This window comes from Rhinoderma darwinii, chromosome 7, assembly GCF_050947455.1.
Source record: "Rhinoderma darwinii isolate aRhiDar2 chromosome 7, aRhiDar2.hap1, whole genome shotgun sequence".
Lineage (NCBI taxonomy): Eukaryota > Metazoa > Chordata > Amphibia > Anura > Rhinodermatidae > Rhinoderma > Rhinoderma darwinii.
In genome coordinates this window covers 136676346-136696690 of record NC_134693.1, presented here as the reverse complement: position 1 = coordinate 136696690, position 20345 = coordinate 136676346, and the positions used below count along the sequence as shown (strand labels likewise).

At 44.2% G+C, this 20345-nt stretch overlaps 1 protein-coding gene across 2 annotated transcripts in view; it reads right to left on the bottom strand.

Annotated features, from left to right (window-relative positions):
• The window catches only part of CHCHD6 (coiled-coil-helix-coiled-coil-helix domain containing 6), a 169777-nt gene extending 156144 nt beyond the window's left edge, over positions 1–13633 (bottom strand). The window contains exons 1-4 of one of the 2 annotated variants that reach the window (XM_075831796.1): positions 13475–13633; positions 8738–8864; positions 8594–8660; positions 8196–8340 (exon numbers count right to left, since the gene is read on the bottom strand). In XM_075831796.1, the coding sequence (XP_075687911.1) occupies positions 8196–8340; positions 8594–8660; positions 8738–8864; positions 13475–13615 (480 nt within the window). In that variant the 5' untranslated portion in view covers positions 13616–13633. The remainder of the gene's footprint in view (positions 1–8195; positions 8341–8593; positions 8661–8737; positions 8865–13474) is intronic. The other variant, XM_075831797.1, reaches the window with a different exon arrangement.
• Between the last annotated feature and the right edge of the window lie 6712 nt (positions 13634–20345).

Sequence of the window (20345 nt, the reverse complement as noted above, 5' to 3'; positions counted from 1 at the left end):
TACAGGGAATATTTTTTGCACATTGCTTAATACTTTTTGGAAAACAAAAATGCTTTCAATATCAAGCACTGGCGCGACCGCAGCAGTCTGGACGGTTGTCCTTCCTTGGAGCACTTTTGATAGGGATTAACCACTGCAGGCCAAGAACACCACACAAAACAAGGACCACCCCACAAAACCGGCTGTTTCGTTGAAATTTGGAGACAGACACACACACACAAAATTTTAGGGTCACTTAGAAAAGCACAGGTTTTTTTTCAATGAAGATAAAATTAATCAGAAATACACTCTATACATTGTTAATGTGCTAAATGACTATTCTAGCTGCAAACGTCTGGTTTTTAATGCAATATCTACATAGGTGTATAGAGGTCCATTTCCAGCAACCATCACTCCAGTGTTCTAATGGTACATTGTGTTTGCTAACTGTGTTAGAAGGCTAATGGATGATTAGAAAACACTTGAAAACCCTTGTGCAATGATGTTAGCACCGCTGTAAACAGTTTTGCTGTTTAGAGGAGCTATAAAACTGACCTTCCTTTGAGCTAGTTGAGAATCTGGAGCATTACATTTGTGGGTTCAATTAAACTCTCAAAATGGCTAGAAAAAGAGAGCTTTCATGTGAAACAGTCTATTCTTGTTCTTAGAAATGAAGGCTATTCCATGCGAGAAATTGCCAAGAAACTGAAGATTTCCTACAACGGTGTGTACTACTCCCTTCAGAGGACAACACAAACAGGCTCTAACCAGAGTAGAAAGAGAAGTGGGAGGCCCCGCTGCACAACTGAGCAACAAGACAAGTACATTAGAGTCTCTAGTTTGAGAAATAGACGCCTCACAGGTCCTCAACTGGCAGCTTCATTAAATAGTACCCGCAAAACGCCACTATCAACATCTGCAGTGAAGAGGCGACTCCGGGATGCTGACCTTCAGGGCAGATTGGCAAAGAAAAAGCCATATCTGAGACTGGCTAATAAAAGGAAAAGATTAATATGGGCAAAGGTCTGCAATGCTGAAATTGCTGCAAATGGAGCATTCCAAGACGAAAGCAAAGTTTGAAGGAGAAAATTATTATTTCAAATAAAAATCATTATTTCTAACCTTGTCAATGTCTTGACTATATTTTCTAGTCATTTTGCAACTCATTTGATAAATATAAGTGTGAGTTTTCATGGAAAACACAAAATTGTCTGGGTGACCCCAAACTTTTGAACGGTAGTGTACATATATATATATTTTGATAGCTGCTGGTGGCCAAATCCGGAGGTCCAGAAAGATTCATTAGATCCCACTCGCAATCTGCCAAGTTCTGCCGGATACAGCCTCATAAATGTATCAGCGGTGGACGTTTTTTTTTTTTTTTTAGTACGCTGGATGCTCTTGATTCCAGAGCAGTAAATCTACTTCTTCAAACATCTACTTTTTAGCCAGCAGGATTTAAAGCACAAAAAATTAGATTGACATTATTATTTTATATTATCATAGTTTCTGATAGAGCAGTCAGTCTAACCTACCTGTGAATTTATCCCCATCAGCTATTTAACGCCCCAAATAGAAAGAACAGGGTTTGCTGCTAATATACAAGCCGATAATTAGTGTTTTTACTTGCGGTGTTATTGTTCACCTGTACAATTACACAGTGAGCAAAGGACTCCATGAAAGCTGCATGTAATACATTACTTATCCTGTACTGATCCTGAGTTACATGCTGTATTACACTCCAGAGCTGCACTCACTATTCTGCTGGTGGAGTCACTGCACATACATTACATTACTTATCCTGTACTGATCCAGAGTTACATCCTGTATTATACTCCAGAGCTGCACTCACTATTCTGCTGGTGGAGTCACTGTGTACATACATTACATTACTTAGCCTGTACTGATCCTGAGTTACATCCTGTATTATACTCCAGAGCTGCACTCACTATTCTGCTGGGAGTCTCTGTGTACATACATTACATTACTTATCCTGTACTGATCCGGAGTTATATCCTGTATTATACTCCAGAGCTGCACTCACTATTCTGCTGGTGGAGTCACTGTGTACATACATTACATTACTTATCCTGTACTGATCCTGAGTTATATCCTGTATTATACTCCAGAGCTGCACTCACTATTCTGCTGGTGGAGTCACTGTGTACATACATTACATTACTTATCCTGTACTGATCCTGAGTTACAACCTGTATTATGCTCCAGAGCTGCACTCACTATTCTGCCTGTTGTCAGATACTCGCCTAACAGTTTAGCAGAGATACAGTGAAATTCTTTATTGAAAGCTTACAGCCTGTATTCTTGTAACAATCATTTCCCATCATGCAATTGAAATGACATCCTAGAAGTTTTCGTCTCAAGCGCTCGTATCTCGCTGCCTCGCACAGTAGCCTACATCTACACTCTACAAACCCTTATGCTTCTTGTAATCTCCTCAACAATCGTACCGTTCGATAATCCCTGAAGTTTGACTTATTCATTAAAATATTAAAAAAGTTTTTAAAAAAATTAAGTTTTTATAGAATTTTATTTATTTTCAAACGTAAACCTAAGAAAGCGTTTATCCGTTTCGGGATTAAACTCCTAGAGATAACCACCCAGTGCTGGTCTACAATCCTATTAGCTCCTCGGCAAATCCCACACGAGGCCTCATCTCACGGAATTAATTTCATTGTTCTATTAGGTAGATACATTTCCGGATAAGATCTATCTTCAAAAGGGAAAGCACCGTCAGCACAACCAGCTGGAAATACATTACTGAGCCCGATTTCAAAGGGTCTAATCCTCCCTCTCTGAACATCTCAGGACCTCCCTGATTAGTCTCGCTCGCAGCTTCTTTTTAATCATGATGCACTTCAAGAGCGCGGTTACCGTCCATAGCGCTGGTACCGATGGTAAGCCGTCGCTGCAATTAAAAAACTGGGTTTTAAGCAACTCAACGTTTGCAAAAATAACTTCCAAAATTTTAAAAGCAGCATAAAAATAAAGACTGCTGCGGTACAAGTGATGTAATGTGGAAATCCAGTATTGACTGGAGCGGAAAGCATATTTATATCAGACGACGCAAAAGGAAACCTCCATGCTTTACACTGCTGACTGCATTGAGAGAAATACTGCAAAATAGAAAGGGAAAGTCTCTGGACGTATAGGTTTGTTGTTTTTTTTTGCGTGTCACCAGGCTTTTCAATACAGTTGAGAAAAAGAGAGCGAGAGAGAGAGAAAGAGAGAAAGAGAGAAAAAAAGAAAGAGAAAGAGAGAGAAAAAGAAAGAGAGAGCGAGAGAAAAAGAAAGAGAGAGCGAGAGAAAAAGAGAGAGAGCGAGAGAAAAAGAGAGAGAGCGAGAGAAAAAGAGAGAGAGCGAGAGAAAAAGAGAGAGAGCGAGAGAAAAAGAGAGAGAGCGAGAGAAAAAGAGAGAGAGCGAGAGAAAAAGAGAGCGAGAGAAAAAGAGAGCGAGAGAAAAAGAGAGAGAGAGAGAGAGAAAAAGAGAGAGAGAGAGAGAGAGAGAAAAAGAGAGAGAGAGAAAGAGAAAAAGAAGAGAGAAAGAGAGAGAGCGAGAGAAAAAGAGAGAGAGAGAAAGAGAAAAAGAGAGAGAGAAAGAGAGAGAGCGAGAGAAAAAGAGAGAGAGAGAGAGCGAAAGAGAGAGAGAGAGCGAGAGAGAGAGAGAAAAGAGAGAGAGAGAGAGAGAAAAAGAGAGAGAGAGAAAGAGAGAGAGAGAGAAAAGAGAGAGAGAGAGAGAGAAAAAGAGAGGAGAGAGAGAAAGGGAGAGAGAGAAAAAGGGAGAGAGAGAGAGAAAAAGAGAGAGAGAAGAAAAAGAGAGAGAGAGAGAAAAGAGAGAGAGAGAGAAAAGGGAGAGAGAAGAAAAAGAGAGAGAGAGAGAAAAAGAGAGAGGAGAGAGAGAGAGAAAAAGGGAGAGAGAGAGAGAGAAAGAGAGAGAAAAGAGAGAGAAGAGAGAAAAAGAGAGAGAGAGAGAGAGAGAAAAAAAGAGAGAGAGAGAGAAAAAAGAGAGAAAAAAGAGAGAGAGAGAAAAAGAAGAAAAAGAAAGGAGAGAAAAAGAGAGGAAAAAGAAAGGGAGAGAAAAAGAGAGAAAAAAAAGAGAAAAAAGGATGGGAATAAATAGATACCAAATGCTATAATCTGCTCTCTAAAAAACCAGTGCGGTTAATAGAAAAATAAAACTAGCCTCACATCACATCGCACTATTTCTAGCTCTGGAGATGATGCCGCCACGACTCACCGCCGCTCATCCATCTAAATATTAATCATGTCAAAGGAAAAGAGAAAAAAAAAAAGTTGCATTGTTCAGCCAATTTCATCCAGCTGCTTCTACAATCCGGGTCACTGAGACAAGACAGGTGAGAAATCCGTAGAACAGCCAGCGCCGCCATCCAGCCACCTGACGCTGTATAATTCCAGCCAGTCGAGCGAGGGGAAGTGATAATTACATGTAAGCTAATAACATTTAAGAAAGGAATAAGATTATCTCTACAAGCGGCAATTAATTTTTCAGATCAGGGTTGGAGGGGGGGGGGGGACGCGCTGTCACGCAGGAAGCACTGGACGTCCTTAGTGAAGCTCTGGGTGTCCCCGTCCTGACTGTTTACTAGTGACAACTTGTGTCAGGTGAAATGAATAAATGACGTGTGGTCCTGTTACTGTAAGTGCGTCGTACACCGCACTCCGAGGCAACCGCGTCCCATCAATAGGGGACGACGGGCAAATTTTATCAGTGAAAATTGTGCGTGACGTTACTGCCACTAGGTGTAATCTGTAATCCCTCCCTGTAATCTGCTGTCCACCCCGTTGTCAAGCAAAATGTATCTCAAATTACAGAGCAAAATTGATGGACTGCAGAAAGTGGGGAGTGACTCTTTGCAGCCTGCCTATACAAGTCCACAGAGAAGGGAGGGGGGAGCAGGAGCAGAGTGAGAAAGAGACACACACCGACGTGCTGCAGCTTCCTGGTAAGTGTTATCCCTCAACCCAGTGCTGGATTCTCAGCTACACTGCTCATTACTGCTGCATATTCTCCTCCATGCTGCTGCAGTTTGTATATAAAGGTGATAGATAGAGATAGGAGAGCTCCTCTACATGTGCAGTGTATAGAAGACATGATAGCCGTTAGCCTCCGCCCATAAAGGGCACCATTCCAGCTTCCATTGGTTGTGTCTGGTATTGCATTTGAGCTCCATTAAGGGGATTGTGGCTGAGCTGCAATACCAGACACAACCTATGAACAGGTGTGGCGCTGTTTATGAGAGAAAGCGGCAGTGGACAAGTAATAAGGTGGTCACATGGCAGGAGTATGTGTTACAAACAACGAAGCCACGGGAATAGTAAATAGCCACATATCCTGCCCCATAATCGTTCAGGTTGGCCACCAAAGACCTAGGACTACCACCAGCATAATGCATCCGGTCAATTTAATCCTAGAGCTTTTGCACACAATCCGGCAAAATTCCTATAATCACATTGAGAGCATTCGGGAACGAATAGTAGAATAGTAGTTACGGAAACAGCATAGCTCGCATGCTACGCGGCTTACGTAACTGCCATTCACTACTATGAGAGTTACGGAAACAGCCTAGCTCAGCGAGTTACACCCCACCAATGTAATCAGTAAGTGACCGGGAGTCAGCGTGAGCACAAAAAGCTAGAACGGGTTTAGGGGGCCCCGTTCTAGAGATAGGTGCAGGTCCCAGAGGTGGGACCTGCATCTATCTGACATTTATGATATATCCAGTGGAAATCCCTTTAACCCAGAGTGGATATTTAAAGAAGTTACAACAGCAATGGAACAACCCCACCCCCACCCATGCAGATATTTATTATCGTAACACAGAGCCGAGGCCAACGGGGATTGATCATGCCGTAATTCAGCTTGTCACCGCCCTGGCGTGTTTGTCTTTATAATAAATCCAGAGCACAGAGTAATGATGGAGAGACCCAATCAACAAGGGGCGCAGCGCGGAGCTTGCATGTTAATATCTCTCAGGGCCTGGAGGCTGCTGCAATTACAAAGCAGAATACAGCGAAGCATTTAGAAGAGCAGCGCTCGTCCCGCTAAATCCTCTCCGAATATTTATGTCTTCTGGAGCGGAGACAGACACTGGCCCCAAACCACAAAAACAAAGATGGATATTTGTCACTGTAAATTTTGAGAGAAGAGATTAAAGTTGAAATAGTGTATCAGTAATTGGGATATCAAATGGACATCCAAGTGGTCGGATCTCGGTTCTGAAAAGCGCATTACGTAAAAAGAAGAGAAGATGGGATTAAAGTAGTGCAATAATTGGGGTAAGACTAAGTAAGAAAGTAAAGCCAATTCTCCCAAGTAAAAAAATAGAATAAATCGATTGATTTTTATTTTCATCTATAAGGGTGTGTTCACACGAGGTCATTACGTCCGTAATGGACGGACGTATTTCGGCCGCAAGTACCGGACCGAACATAGTGCAGGGAGCCGGGCTCCTAGCATCATACTTATGTACGATGCTAGGAGTCCCTGCCTCGCTGCGAGACAACTGTCCCGTACTGTAATCATGTTTTCAGTACGGGACAGTAGTTCCACGGAGGGGCAGGGACTCCTAGCATCGTACATAACTATGATGCTAGGAGCCCGGCTCCCTGCACTGTGTTCGGTCCGGGACTTGCGGACGAAATACGTCCGTCAATTACGGACGTAATGACCTCGTGTGAACATACCCTAATAGGGAGTTTCTCCTCAATATCAATGGAGGGGGAGAATTTCAATGGTGACAGCAGAAATTTCCGCACATCCCACATGCACATTGCGCGACCAATGATACTATGTTGTGCAGCCTTTGGTGGAATTGGCGCTCTTCTGAACATAGCCCCGCCTCCTGGTATGATGCTGTAGTCCATGTGATCGCTGCAGCAGTCACATGGGATGAAACGTCATAGCAGGAGGCCGGGCTGCACTCAGAGCAGAGGATCGCGTCACTGGGACTATGGCGGGGGGGGGATAAGTACGAGCTTTTTTTATTATTTTCAAATAAAGGAAAACAAATTTTTTTTTTCTTCACTTGCGATATTTGCTGTGGAAAGTTTCCACTGCAAAACTTGATACCGCTATTTGTTGCGGGTTTTTCCTTCATATTTAATTCAATGGGGAAAACCTGCAACAGAAAAGCAGCGATTCCATAGCACAAGGTGACATGCGGCGGCTTCAAAAACCGCACAGCAGGTCAATTTATGGACGTTTTTTTTCCGGCAGATTTTTTCCACTGCTACTGTATTATGCAGTGGATTTTCTGCAATGAAATTTGTTGCTGAAAATCCGCAGTGCTTTCGCCTGTTTTTTTCCAACCCTAAGGGTATGTCCACACGTAGCGTAAACACTGCAGATTTTCCACAACGGATTTCATAGCGAAAATTCTGCAGCATAATACAGTAGAAGAATGGATGAGATTTGAATAAATCTCATCCACACGCTCCGTAATAAATACATTGAAAACGGTTCATAAATCGACCTGTAGTGAGTCTTTTTAATCCGCCGCATGTCACTTTAGGCTTCCAATCGCTGCTTTTTTGTTGCAGGTTTCACTCCTTGAATTCAATAGGAAGGTAAAACCAGCGACAAACAGCAGATGTTGCGGCAGAAAAGCAACGACTCCGCCACAAAAATCGCAACTCAGAAAAAAAAAAAAAAGTTATACTTACCAAGATCTCCATACTCCTCCGTGCAGTCCGGCCTCCAGGGATGACGTTTCATCCAATGTGACTGTTGCAGCCAATCACAGGCTGCGGCGGTCACATGGGATGCAATGTCATCCCAGGAGACAGGGCTGCAGGACGTCAAAGGGACGCGTCACCATGACTATGGGTAAATATAAGCTTTTTTTCCGCTGCAATTTTTACCCTGCGGGCTCCAGAGCGGATACGCGGTGTACTTTTAAGCCGCGTATCCGTCCTGTGTGAACATACCCTAAACGGTAGCACATAGACTGTAGAAGAAGCAATGGAACCAACAATAAAAGTCTCTGGATCTTGTGCTATTTTCACCCCCCTAAGGGGTTTCCACTGAGGGGTTACAAAACATGTGGGCAGTAGTAAAGACCATTTACCCACCCAAATAGCCTCATAGCGGGCACATCTCCACCCACCTGCCTTTATTTTTTGACCTTCTGAATGTACTGAGGTAAGTGACCTGCATAGCGACAGACACTCCTCACTCACCAGATGTTCTGCCCTGCTGCGTTCCTGGTTCGTGTAGTTCTTCTCACGAAGGATGGCAGAGCTGTACTGCCCCTGAGCGGTCTCACGCTCTCTCTTGGCTAAGCGGGCCAGTTCCTCTTGGATGATTGCTTGTTCCCTCTCATATCTGCAGAAATTAAACACAAATTTTATGTGTAACTCGTTCTAGAAAATTGCAGGGATCTTATAGAAAGTCAGGTGATGTGCGCGAACAGGAAACCAGCTGAATTCTGAATGCAGCTCTGGATGCAACTGGAGTAGAAGAAGATTGTTTCTCTTATGTTGTACTTATTTTGAATCGTACCCTAAAGGATTTGCACAGTACTGTACATTTAAGTATAAATACCCTTTAATCCCTAGTTTCCGGTACAGACACTAACCTCCTGTATAGCTCATCCTCTGCATACGTTGGCTGCTTGCTCCCTCCTGCAGCGGGTCGCTCAGAGCCTGCAGTTAAAGGGCGACTCATTACTCCATGTATCAAACAGAAAAAAAAGCAGGTACAACATTTGGCTATAACCGACCTTTAGATTCGGATGCATGCTCCACCCTGGGAGGGAACGTCTGAGCGGATGAGGTCCCTGGAGTCTTGTCTTGCTCTGCTTTCTGCGACGCAGACGCTTTCATACGGTTTATAATGTCATCAGAAAGCTGCAGGAAAGACAATGGAAGAAACGTCTTTTGCACGGTCGCTACCTCTCGGTAAAAGTGCTGCTCTTACCTATTAGGACACAGCTATAATCTGTGACTCCAGATTATCTGCATTGTCTATTGGAGTCGGAGGTAGTCTGAAACCAGCCTCCAGTCTTATCAGAGGCTCAGGCTGCTGCTCAGTCCCCTTCCACCATGCTTTACACTGCGGCTATATCATTTCCCCACACATATACTGAGGTATACCAAGATATGGTTTAAGGTGTAATTTCTTACTTAGACATTTATGGCATATCAACGGGTCCCCGGCTTGCTTGGCTGTTTCCATAGAACAGAATTGAGAGAGGAACACACATGAGCAGCCACCTCTCCATTCTTTTCACCTGGCATGGGCAACTCCCATTCTCGACATCGGTATGGGTCCAAGAGCTAACATTTACGGCAAATCCACAGGATAGGTCTAAGACGGAATAACCCTTTAGAAGGGGTTGTCTTTATGTCTGTTTGGATATGAGGCTTCGTTGGTCTACCTTACTTTGTATTATTGTTTTATTATATGTGTGACGCTTCGAGTCTGTTCTTTCTTTTTGTTACATTTTCAGAAAATGTTCAATAAAAATCTATTGAAACTAAAAGGGGTTGTCCCGGATTAGATAAATACGGCTGCTTTCTTCCAGAAACAGTGCCATACCGGTCCACAGGTTGTGCGTGGTATTGCAGGTTAGACACTTTCACTTCAATGGAGCTGAACTGCAATACCAGATAACTCATGGACAGGTGTGTCACTGTTTCTGGATGAAAGCAGCCATGTTTATCTAACCCCCTTTAAAGTTTAACTAAAAACTTTTAAAAAACTTTGGACGTCAGAAGTTTTGGTCGCTGGGGGTTCGAGCACTGAGATCCCCACCGATCGCTAAAATGCAGCGGCAGAAGCGCTCGGGTGAGCGTTGTGCTGCTTTGTTTCTGATCAACTTTCCTCGGAAAGCCGAGTGACCAGTGTGCGGACTCATTGAATTATTGAGCCCGCTCCAAGGAAAGCCGATCAGAAACTAAGCTGCACAGTGTTCACTGATGCCCGGCTGACGCTTCGTTTAAGGGATCGTTGGGGGTTTCAGTGCTCGGACCCCTACTGATGAAAACTTCTGACATGGCAAAAGTTTTTAAAACTTTAGTTACACATCTCCTGGAACGGTCGCTGTTGGAGGAGCCTTCAACACACAGCTATACTGCAGTAACCTGCTCAAATCCCTTTAGCGATGATAAGAAATTCTTGTAACTTAAAATCAAAGAAACAGTGCAGCTTCAGAAGTAATGCGGATATCATGGAAGTCATGTGATACTTCTATGAAAAAAAAAAAAGAACATTGACTCAAAAGGCATAGAAGTTAATAGGAATTTCATGTGACAATCACTCCACAGTGTAGGATGAGGAAAGATCATTGCAGGCCTGAGCTGCTACGAAGAAGTTGTCTCGCTGCCTAATGACCCAACTCTGTGCAATGACCACACACAAGTCTTTGCTTCGGCCAAAGAATATAGTTTATAACTCAATACAGTATTTATGTACACCTTGTGTTGGTGTAATACAATATTTTACCACTAGAGGGGGCATGAGGACCCTTGCAGCCCTATGGAGAAAATGTCATGAGCCCATACGAGGTCATCACCCATGTAAACATTAAAGGACGGGTGTCGCGGAAAAAAATATTTTTATATTAATTTGATTTTAGTGTGTTATTTAAATAAATTTTATTTATTTGTGTGTTTGTGCTTTACTTATTTTATTTTTTCTAACTTTTACTTCTCCATGGGGGCTGCCATTTTTTTTTTCATCTCTGTATGTGTCGATTAACGGCACATACAGAGATGAAATACGGCACATACATCCCCAAAGAGAATGCAAACGGGAGCCGTTCCATTCACTATGGTGTACGCCGTCTGTGTGGGAACGTCGCATGTGCCGCTCCCACACAGTCCAAAAGGAAGGTCTTTGGCCGAGCGACATCCGGCGCCATTTTCATGTGGCCTCGGCCGGACAGTAAGATGACAACTTCCGGACATGTGATTAGAAGCAAGTACTAGGAGCGGAGCGAGCGGATGGACCGGCGGCGGCAGGAGCAGGTAAGTTAGGTCTGTGTATGTTCGTGTTTTACTGTGTGATTACCACTGTATCTAATCCTCCTACAGCATATTCGCTCAAAAAATGGCGGCACACAGTGTAGGAGGTTTGAACATTCAATCCCCTCCTTTCTCCTTGGACTAGCCAGGATAAGGGAGGGGGGATTGTGTGAGGACACTAGAGCGAGTGTGTCTACACCAATTTTGCAGCATAAAGCAATGAGGTTGCTTTACCACAGTGACCATGCTGCAATTTTGGGAATTGCTCCCTCTAGTGACCAGCACAGGGAAATGTTCTAAATTAGAATCGAATTTATAATATTTCCTGACTTGTGAAAAAATTCAAAAAAATAAGACAATGTTTAATAAGACGCACGTGAAAAAAAAAAGCGTGAATCTGGTCTGTTATGCATTAGAGCGCGTAGCGGGTGGCATGTGTTATTCACGCACGTCTTTTTTTTTTTAATCATTATTATTATTTACAATTGAATTGATGCGCAAATCCCGCACCGCACACGGATGTGCAATGTTGGGGGATGGCGACGTCTCCTCTGAAAAACACAGCAATTCAGTCCACTTTCCGGAGCAGGAATTGACATGCTGCGGCACGAAAAAAAACGCACGGCAGGTGAATTTCTGCTCGGAAATTTTACGCAGCGTGTGAATGGGATTTGTTAAATCGCACCCTCTTTGCTGCTACCGTATTCTGCTGCGGATTTTCCGTCCGCTACGTGTGGACGAGCCCTAGCAGTGCAGGTAAAATGTATCACTGTGGTTAGATCGTGGGGCGTTTTCTAGACTGGATACAATTAGGCCGGGTTCCCACAGGTCGGATGCGCTGCGTAAAAATCATGCAGCACATTCTGTCCGAAAAATGGCACCACATCGTGGTGCGTTTTTTCGGACTGAATTTCTGATGTGGAAAGTAGCGCTAGGAAAAAACAAAAAAAATCCTTGATACTTACTTCTCTGCGCGCAGTCCGGCCTCCCATGACGACGTAGCAGGCCACGTGACGCTGCAGTCTGTGATTGGCTGCAGTGGTCACATGGGATAAAACCTCATCCCAGGAAGCCGGAAGGAGGAGAGAGTTCTGGGTAAGTACGATGTTTTTTGTATTTTTCTGAAGTTGCGATTTTTGCAGCGGAATCGCTGCGAACCCGACGCAAAAAAACGTAACATCTGCTATTTGTTGCGGGATTTACCTCCACATTGAATTCAATGGGGAAAACCCACAACACATAATCAGCGTTTACGCAAATACAATTGACATCCTGCAGAATTAAATTCCGCACCGCAGGTCAGTTTCAACGTTTTTTTCCGCTCACTATTTACGCAGCTTGTGGATGAGATTTGGTTTCTCATCCACTTCGCTGCGGATTTTCCGCAACGAATATACGCAAGGTGTGGACTGACCCCTACTGTAAATGCGGTGGAGTTTCCACACACAATGCCGTTGCGGAAATTCCACAGGGTTTAGGCTACGTGGGAACCCGGCCGCAAACAGCAAACCCTCCGCTAAGGCCCCGTCCACACGTGTCAGATCTGACAATCCGCATGTATGTGAATGGGGTTTCCGCAACTGCAGTCACATGCTGTGGAAAACTACCGCGCTCATTTTTAACCGCACTGTGGAAAAAAAAAAAAAAAAGATATTCCGCGGAGAAAAGTAAAATACTATAGAATATGCCCAGAATAGTGAAGGAATAAATAATAACAATGAGGTTAATGCTCGTGCGGATCGGCACATCCCATGGCGCCGTGTGAACAGAGCAGAAAAATTAGATCAGAATTGGATTTTAGGCCTCTGTCTCTAAATAAGAATGTTCCCATTCATTGACAGCAAGCAGAGATCCACAGGTAGTTATTTGATACACCAACAAAACAACACACACCAAATTTCTTATGGACTAGCAGAAGTTTTCGGCGCAGAAAACTAACGTACGCGTTTAGCCGGCCGGTGTAAGAAGCAGAACGACGTCTAGTGTACCGCGAGCTGCGCCATCTTGATAAACTCGCGCCAAAACCCACGACCGAACGCAGTCACATGGATCGTGTACTGAAAGCCACGCCCCCTTTTCGCAACACAAACTAAAGTTATGAAGTTTAAAAAAAGTAGGGGTGAGGGGGTGGAGCTTAATAAATATGGCGCTGGTAACAATCGCATTGATATTTGGCGTAATTCACCACATATGAATCTCTTATATAACCTCGTAGAGGCTCTAGACGTAAGCCGATATTTTGCGCCAAATTAGTGCTCGTACGTAACGGTTGTTTGTCCACTTAAACGCCACTTTCCTGGCGCATTTCGTTTGATAAATCCCCCCCCCCCCCCACAGCTTCTATCGTGTTTGCACCATTTTCCCCATAACGCACAGCATTGATACATGGAACCCGATGACGTCATCATGCAGCTAGATATACAATATACCATCTAATATATATATATATATATACACAATACAGGCAAATATGGCGGACAGGACGCTCTCACCCTGACTCCTCGCAGTACCCGGACCCTCTCCTCCTCATCCATCCCAAAGGACACCCGCCGACCGCTGCTCTCGCTTCCCCCCATTATTATCACCAGGGTAACCACCGCCAGGAGCACCCCAGACTGACAGACTAGCCGCATGCGCAGAACCCCCAGCGGCCATTGGAGACCATGAAAGCACGTCAGCCAATCAGCGAGGCCTTCCCCTCTCCGCCAATCAAAATAGAGCAGGGAGAAGCGTGGTACGCCGGGAGTTGTAGTCTTAATGAGCTATGGCCGGATGTGGCTTACTGTAGCTGTGTCCTGTCTTATGACTTTGTTTCCCTTTTATCTAACAGAACAATGAAGAGGATTTTATTTCTGATTATTGATATCATGTTATTGTTTATTTAGTCGCTGTTCGCGTTAACGTCGAATTTCCATTTTTTAATGTATTGAACTAGAAAGCGTATTTCATGATAATGGAGGAATCTTCATAGGCTGCGCTATTCTGTATGAAGCCGTGCAGCCACCATGTGGTAACGTGCACGCTCCGCCGGACTCCGTATGTACTGAGATATTCTCATGCAACTCTTCCTTATGTCTCCAATGGGACGTGCCACCATTTTTTTTTCTATCGGTTTTGTATGGAATCCTTCAGAAAAAAAAACCTCTGTGTGAAACCGGAGGCAAACGAAGATACAGCGCAGGCCCCGTGCACCTCTACGGCAGCCATATTACATATCAGCCGCCCTAAATAGGGCAGATTCACTCATGTGATTGCGCTCAGACCTAGTCGTAAAAAGCGCCAAAAGGTGGCGCATTTCTGTCACATCTAGTTTTAGACCTATTTAAGAAACAAATGTGCCGAAAAGAAGAGATGTTGTCAATAGCGACGGCGGCGGCGGATCTAAGCCATTAGAAAGAGAGGGAATACCATTTGCATCGGATCCGTCAACATTGAAATCAATGGCGATGCAAACGGAAACTTATGGTTTCCGTTTGTTTTCAGTTTGGATTCCGCTCCTGGTTTCCCCTGACAAAAAGGTCCGACGGAACCCACGAACGGAGCCCCGACGCAGATGAGAACGAAGCCGTAGTACTATAAAAAATGTTCAATTAATTCAATAAAGTTTTTATTATTAAAATATTAAAAGTAAAAAAACTATTTCACAGTTTCCCCTAAAGGAACGTAAAAAATAAACGTAACTGGTATCGCCACGTCCGTAAAAAGTCCAAACTGTTGCGATATAGCATTTATTCCGCTCGGTGGACGCCATAACAAAAAGGAAAATAAAAAGACAACAGAATTGCCGTTTTTTGATCACCTCATCTCAGGGCTTATTCAGACGAACGTGATATACGTCCGTGCAACGCGCGTGATTTTCATGCGCGTCGCACGGACCTATGTTACTCTATGGGGCCGTGCAGGCAGTCCGTGATTTTTACTCAGCGTGAGTCCGCTGCGTAAAACTCACGACATGTCCGTTCTTTGTGCGTATTTCGCGCATCACGCACCCATTGAAGTCAATGGGTGAGTGAAAATCACGCATGGCACACGGAGGCACTTCCGTGGGACGCGCGTGATTCGCGCAACAGCTGTCAAACTATGAATGAAAACAGAAAAGCACCACGTGCTACAAACATACAAACAGAGTGTCATAATGATGGCGGCTGCGAGAAAATCACGCAGCCGCGCATCATATGATCATGACACACGGAGCTGTTAAGTGCCTTTTGCGCACGCAAAACGCACACGCTTGTGTGAATCCGGCCTTACCCAAAAAATTGATTCAAAACTTGTATGGACCCTGAAATGACACCAATAAAACCGACAGATTGTGCTGCAAAAAAAAAAACAAGCCCTTACACCACTTCAAACGGAAAAAGTTATGAGTCTCAGAATATTAAAAAAAACAATATAAATTTGCTATCTCCGTAATCGCATGTGATTTTTACCGCAAAACCCAATAAACAATGGAGGAATTGCGTTTTGTTTTTTTATTCCAGCCCCCAAGTCATTTTCTACAGTACATTATATGGTGCAATTAAAAACTACAATTCATCCTGCAAAAAACAAGTCATCATCCCGCTATATGAAAAGTAAAAAAAGTTATGGCTTAAACTAAGGCCTCATTCACACGAGCGTGTGCTTATTGCGCGCGCAAAAAACGCTGCCTTTTTTGCACGTTACCGTTTTTGCCTCGTTTTACGTCTGAAAAATACGTCTCAAATACGTTGTCAAACATCTGCCCATTACTTTCTATGGGTATAACGCTGTATTGTTCCCACGACGCGTAATTTTATGCGTCGTACGGCAATTACGACGCGTAAAATTACGCCTCGTAAAAAGAAGTGCAGGACACTTCTTTGGACGTTTTTGGAGCTGTTTTCTCATAGACTCCAATGAAAACAGCTCCAAAAACGGACGTAAAAAACGCCGCGAAAACGCCGCGAAAAACCCGAGTTGGGGTATGTGCACACACACTAATTACGTCCGTAATTGACGGACGTATTTCGGCCGCAAGTCCCGGACCGAACACAGCGCAGGGAGCCGGGCTCCTAGCATCATAGTTATATACGATGCTAGGAGTCCCTGCCTCGCTGCAGGACAACTGTCCCGTACTGTAAACATGATTATACTACGGGACAGTTGTCCGGCAGCGAGGCAGGGACTCCTAGCATCGTACATAACTATGATGGTAGGAGCCCGGCTCCCTGCAGTGTGTTCGGTCCGGGACTTGCGGCCGAAATACGTCCGTCAACTACGGACGTAATTAGTGTGTGCACATACCCTTGCTCAAAAAACGTCTGAAAAGCAGGGGCTGTTTTCCCTTGAAAACAGCTCTGTATTTTCAGACGTTTTTGGTCACTACGTGTGCACATACTCTTAGGCTGGGTTCACACGACCTATTTTCAGGCGTAAACGAGGCGTATTATGCCTCGTTTTACGCCTGAAAATACGGCTCCAATACGTCGGCAAACATCTGCCCATTCATTAGAATGGGTTTGCCGACGTACTGTGCCGACGACCTGTCATTAACGCGTCGTCGTTTGACAGCTGTCAAAAGACGACGCGTAAAATTACAGCCTCGTCAAAAGAAGTGCAGGACACTTAGGGTATGTTCACACGGCGGGGGTCCGTAACGGCTGAAATTACGGGGATGTTTCAGCCTGAAAACATCCCCGTAATTTCAGCCATACCGGCATGTGCAGGCGCTTGAACGCCGCGTCAATTACGGCCGTAATTAGCGCTGCTATTCATTGGAGTCAATGAATAGCGGCTCCAATTACGGCCAAAGAAGTGACAGGTCACTTCTTCTACGCGGGCGTCTATTTACGCGCCGTCATTTGACAGCGGCGCGTAAATATACGCCTCGTGTGAACAGACAAACGTCAGCCCATTGCTTTCAATGGGCAGATGTGTGCCGACGCTTTGGAGCCGTATTTTCAGACGTAATTCGGGGCAAAAACGCCCGAATTACGTCCGTAAATAGGCCGTGTGAACATACCCTAAGGGTATGTTCACACGTAGTCAACAAAAACGTCTGAAAATCCAGAGCTGTTTTCAAGGGAAAACAGACCCTGCTTTTCAGACGTTTTTTTACCAACTCGCATTTTTCGTGGCGTTTTTTACGTCCGTTTTTGGAGCTGTTTTCATTGGAGTCTATGAGAAAACAGCTCCAAAAACGTCCAAAGAAGTGTCCTGCACTTCTTTTTACGAGGCGTAATTTTACGCGTCGTAATTGCCGTACGACGCGTAAAATTACGCGTCGTGTGGACAATACAGCGTTCTACCCATAGAAAGTAATGGGCAGATGTTTGACGACGTATTTGAGACGTATTTCCAGACGTAAAACGAGGCAAAATACGCCTCGTATACGTCTGAAATTTGGTTTCAACTGTGTTTTTATTGAACATTTTTCAAAAATATACATATAACTTAGAGCAGCATGAAGGGCCATGCAATTCACATAGTAAGACAGTAACTTTCAATAGACAGACAAAACATCTGGGAAAAAACACAGGGGTTTAAGGGGGTGAGGGGGGGGGGATAGTCGGAGCTCCACCTACCACCTAATCTTGAGTTCCCTGTATCCAATACTTGTCCCACGGGTCCCACCACGTCTGAAATTTGGCCGTGTGAACATACCCTAACAAACATAAAACCAGGAGGTGCTTTTATTTTTTCATTCATTTATTTTACAACTGTAGCGCGAATCACGAGCGGCACACGGAAGTGCTTCCGTGTGCGGTGCGCGATTTTCATGCACCCATTGACTTCACACGGACGCATGTATTTCAATGGGGCCGTCCACATGACCGTTGTTTCAACCGACCGTGTGAAGGGTCCTTTGAAAAATACAACATGTCCTATTTTATTTCATTTTTACGGATCCCCCCATAGACTCAAGTCTATGGGGATCCGTGAAAACGGGTCCCACACAGGTGAAGCTCGGATGTGAAAAACGGTCAGAAACGTCCGAGTTTCCCCACGTTTGTGTGAATAAGCCCTAACAAGCAGGTTTTATATACTTCTTTTTTTTTTTTTAAATTGTCTGATAATCTAGAATATTTGATAATCCGGCACATATCAGGTCCCATTGAGGCCGCATTTTACCCTACTTGTATATTTTCCGTAGTATTTCGCCTTCATACAGCCAACGCTCTATAAATAAGAAACGCGTTTCCCCTTCCTCTGAACATTTCCAGATTTCCATGCGCTGATTTGCGGTCATTAGTTACATGGCGAGGTGTCGGCAGACAGCCACAATATGAGCGTTTTGATTTACGGATGCAGCGAGATGAACATCTGTTAAATATGACTGTGATCTCCCGGAGGATTTTAACACAATCCATTTTATTAACGCAAAGGCCAAAACACGCAGCAAATCCACAGATGGCGGCTCGATGTGCCTCAGCCGGCGCGGGTAAATTCTCTCTTTGATGTTTGCGAAGTAGAAACTGTGACAAACGTCCTTTTTTTCTTCCTCCGGATCTTTGTTCACCGCTTTGGAGCCTTGAAATGAGAAAGTCGCGTGACGACCGCTTATTAGAGCCAGAAAACGTACGAGTAAACAGAAAAGGCGTCTGCTTGTTAAAGGGGAGCTCCGCTTTTGAACGTCATTTAACAAATTAAAGGGATTTTCTGGAATAAAGTTGTATCATTGTACAATAGAAAGTTCTGTGACTTTCTAATATACCTAGTTTCAATTCCTCACCGTGTTCAAAATCTCTGCTTGCTGTCGGTGAATGAGGACATTCATTAGATGAAATATGGTACAGCCGCGTGCATGGTGTCCTTTGTAGCTAAACATGTAGGCACTCCGTGTGCCGCCATACGGTGCCTCCGCATAGCACTGGATTACAGAGACTAGGGGAGAGTACCTCCATAATACAGTGCCCGATTTAACATGCCACCAATTTTTTTCTGTTGGAAATACACGGAATCCGTCCGGGAAAAAATCTCTATGACATTGGAGACATATTGAGACAAAACGCGTGTAAATCTGTCCGTGTGCTTTGCGAGGGGCATGGGTTTTTCACGCACTCGCAAAGCACATCTTTTTTTGTTTTTCGAACGAATTAATGCGCAAATCACGCACCGCACACGGATGTGCGTCTGGGTGCGGTGCGTGGTTTTCACGCAGCCATTGACTTCAATGGGTGCGTAGGTGCGTGAAAACGCACCAATATAGGATATGCAGTGAGTTTCACGCAGCGGACTCTCGCTGGGTGAAAACTCGCGCATGTGTGAACGGCCCCATTGACATCAATGGGTCCGTGTGCTGCGTGTGATTTCCATGCGCAGAGCATGGACGATATTCACGTTCGAGTGAATGGGCCCTTAGCGTCCCGTTTTTCTACAGAAATGAGCTTAGATCACTATTGATACCTACAGGGTGTTGCGGCCCTAATGGGTTGCTTTACGGGCGTAGGAAACGACTGATAGTTTCGTACAATTGTATCAAAGAAAAATCCTAAGAAAATGCCCGTGTAAGGGTCTATTCACACTACATCGAGAGCATCCGTTGGACATATTTATATATTTACCTCTGATGGATGCCAACGATGTATGCAGCTGAATGCCCATTGAGCGCCATTGTAAATAAAATTATACCACGCGGTAGTTTTTTGTGCTGCCCAGCTGTATAGGAAGCATGCTGCGTTTTCCAATACAGCAAAATCAAAAAGGTAAACCGGCATATACCAGCCCAAAGGACATTTTTAGCATCAGTTGGGCCTATAGGGATCTATGGACATGTTCAGCGTATGCGCCAGGACCACGTGCCGGTACATACGCTGAACATACATTGCAAATGCAGCGCGAATACATCCTAAAGGTCCCTTTACACGGACCAATATGGGTCATGAAAACGAGCGCCGATCAACGAGACAGCTCGTTGATCGGCGCTCGTTTGCTCCTTACACTAGGAGCAATGATCGGTTGTGTACGAGGACGAGCGATCATCACTACGATCGCTCGTCCCCATACATTTCCATCATGTCGGCAGAACATTGTTTACACAGGGAGACGCGCTGCCGACAAACATATTTATTGCTGCATAAACGATACGATCAGTATTGCAGTGTATTATAAATGCGATCGGATAATCGCATAGCGAAGTCCCCTAGTGGGACTCGTAAAAAAGTTTAATAAAAAGTGAAAAAAAAAAAAATGAAAAACCCACTTTTCCCCCTTACAAAATGCTTTATTATTAACAAACAAAATAAAGTAAAAAAGTTACAAATATTTGGTATCGCCGCGTTCGGAATGACCCCGACTATAAACTTATTTCATCATTTAACCCGCACGGCGGACGTCGTAAAAAATAAAATAAAAAAACATTTTCTTTGAATCAAAAAAAATGTGATAAAAAGTGATCAAAAA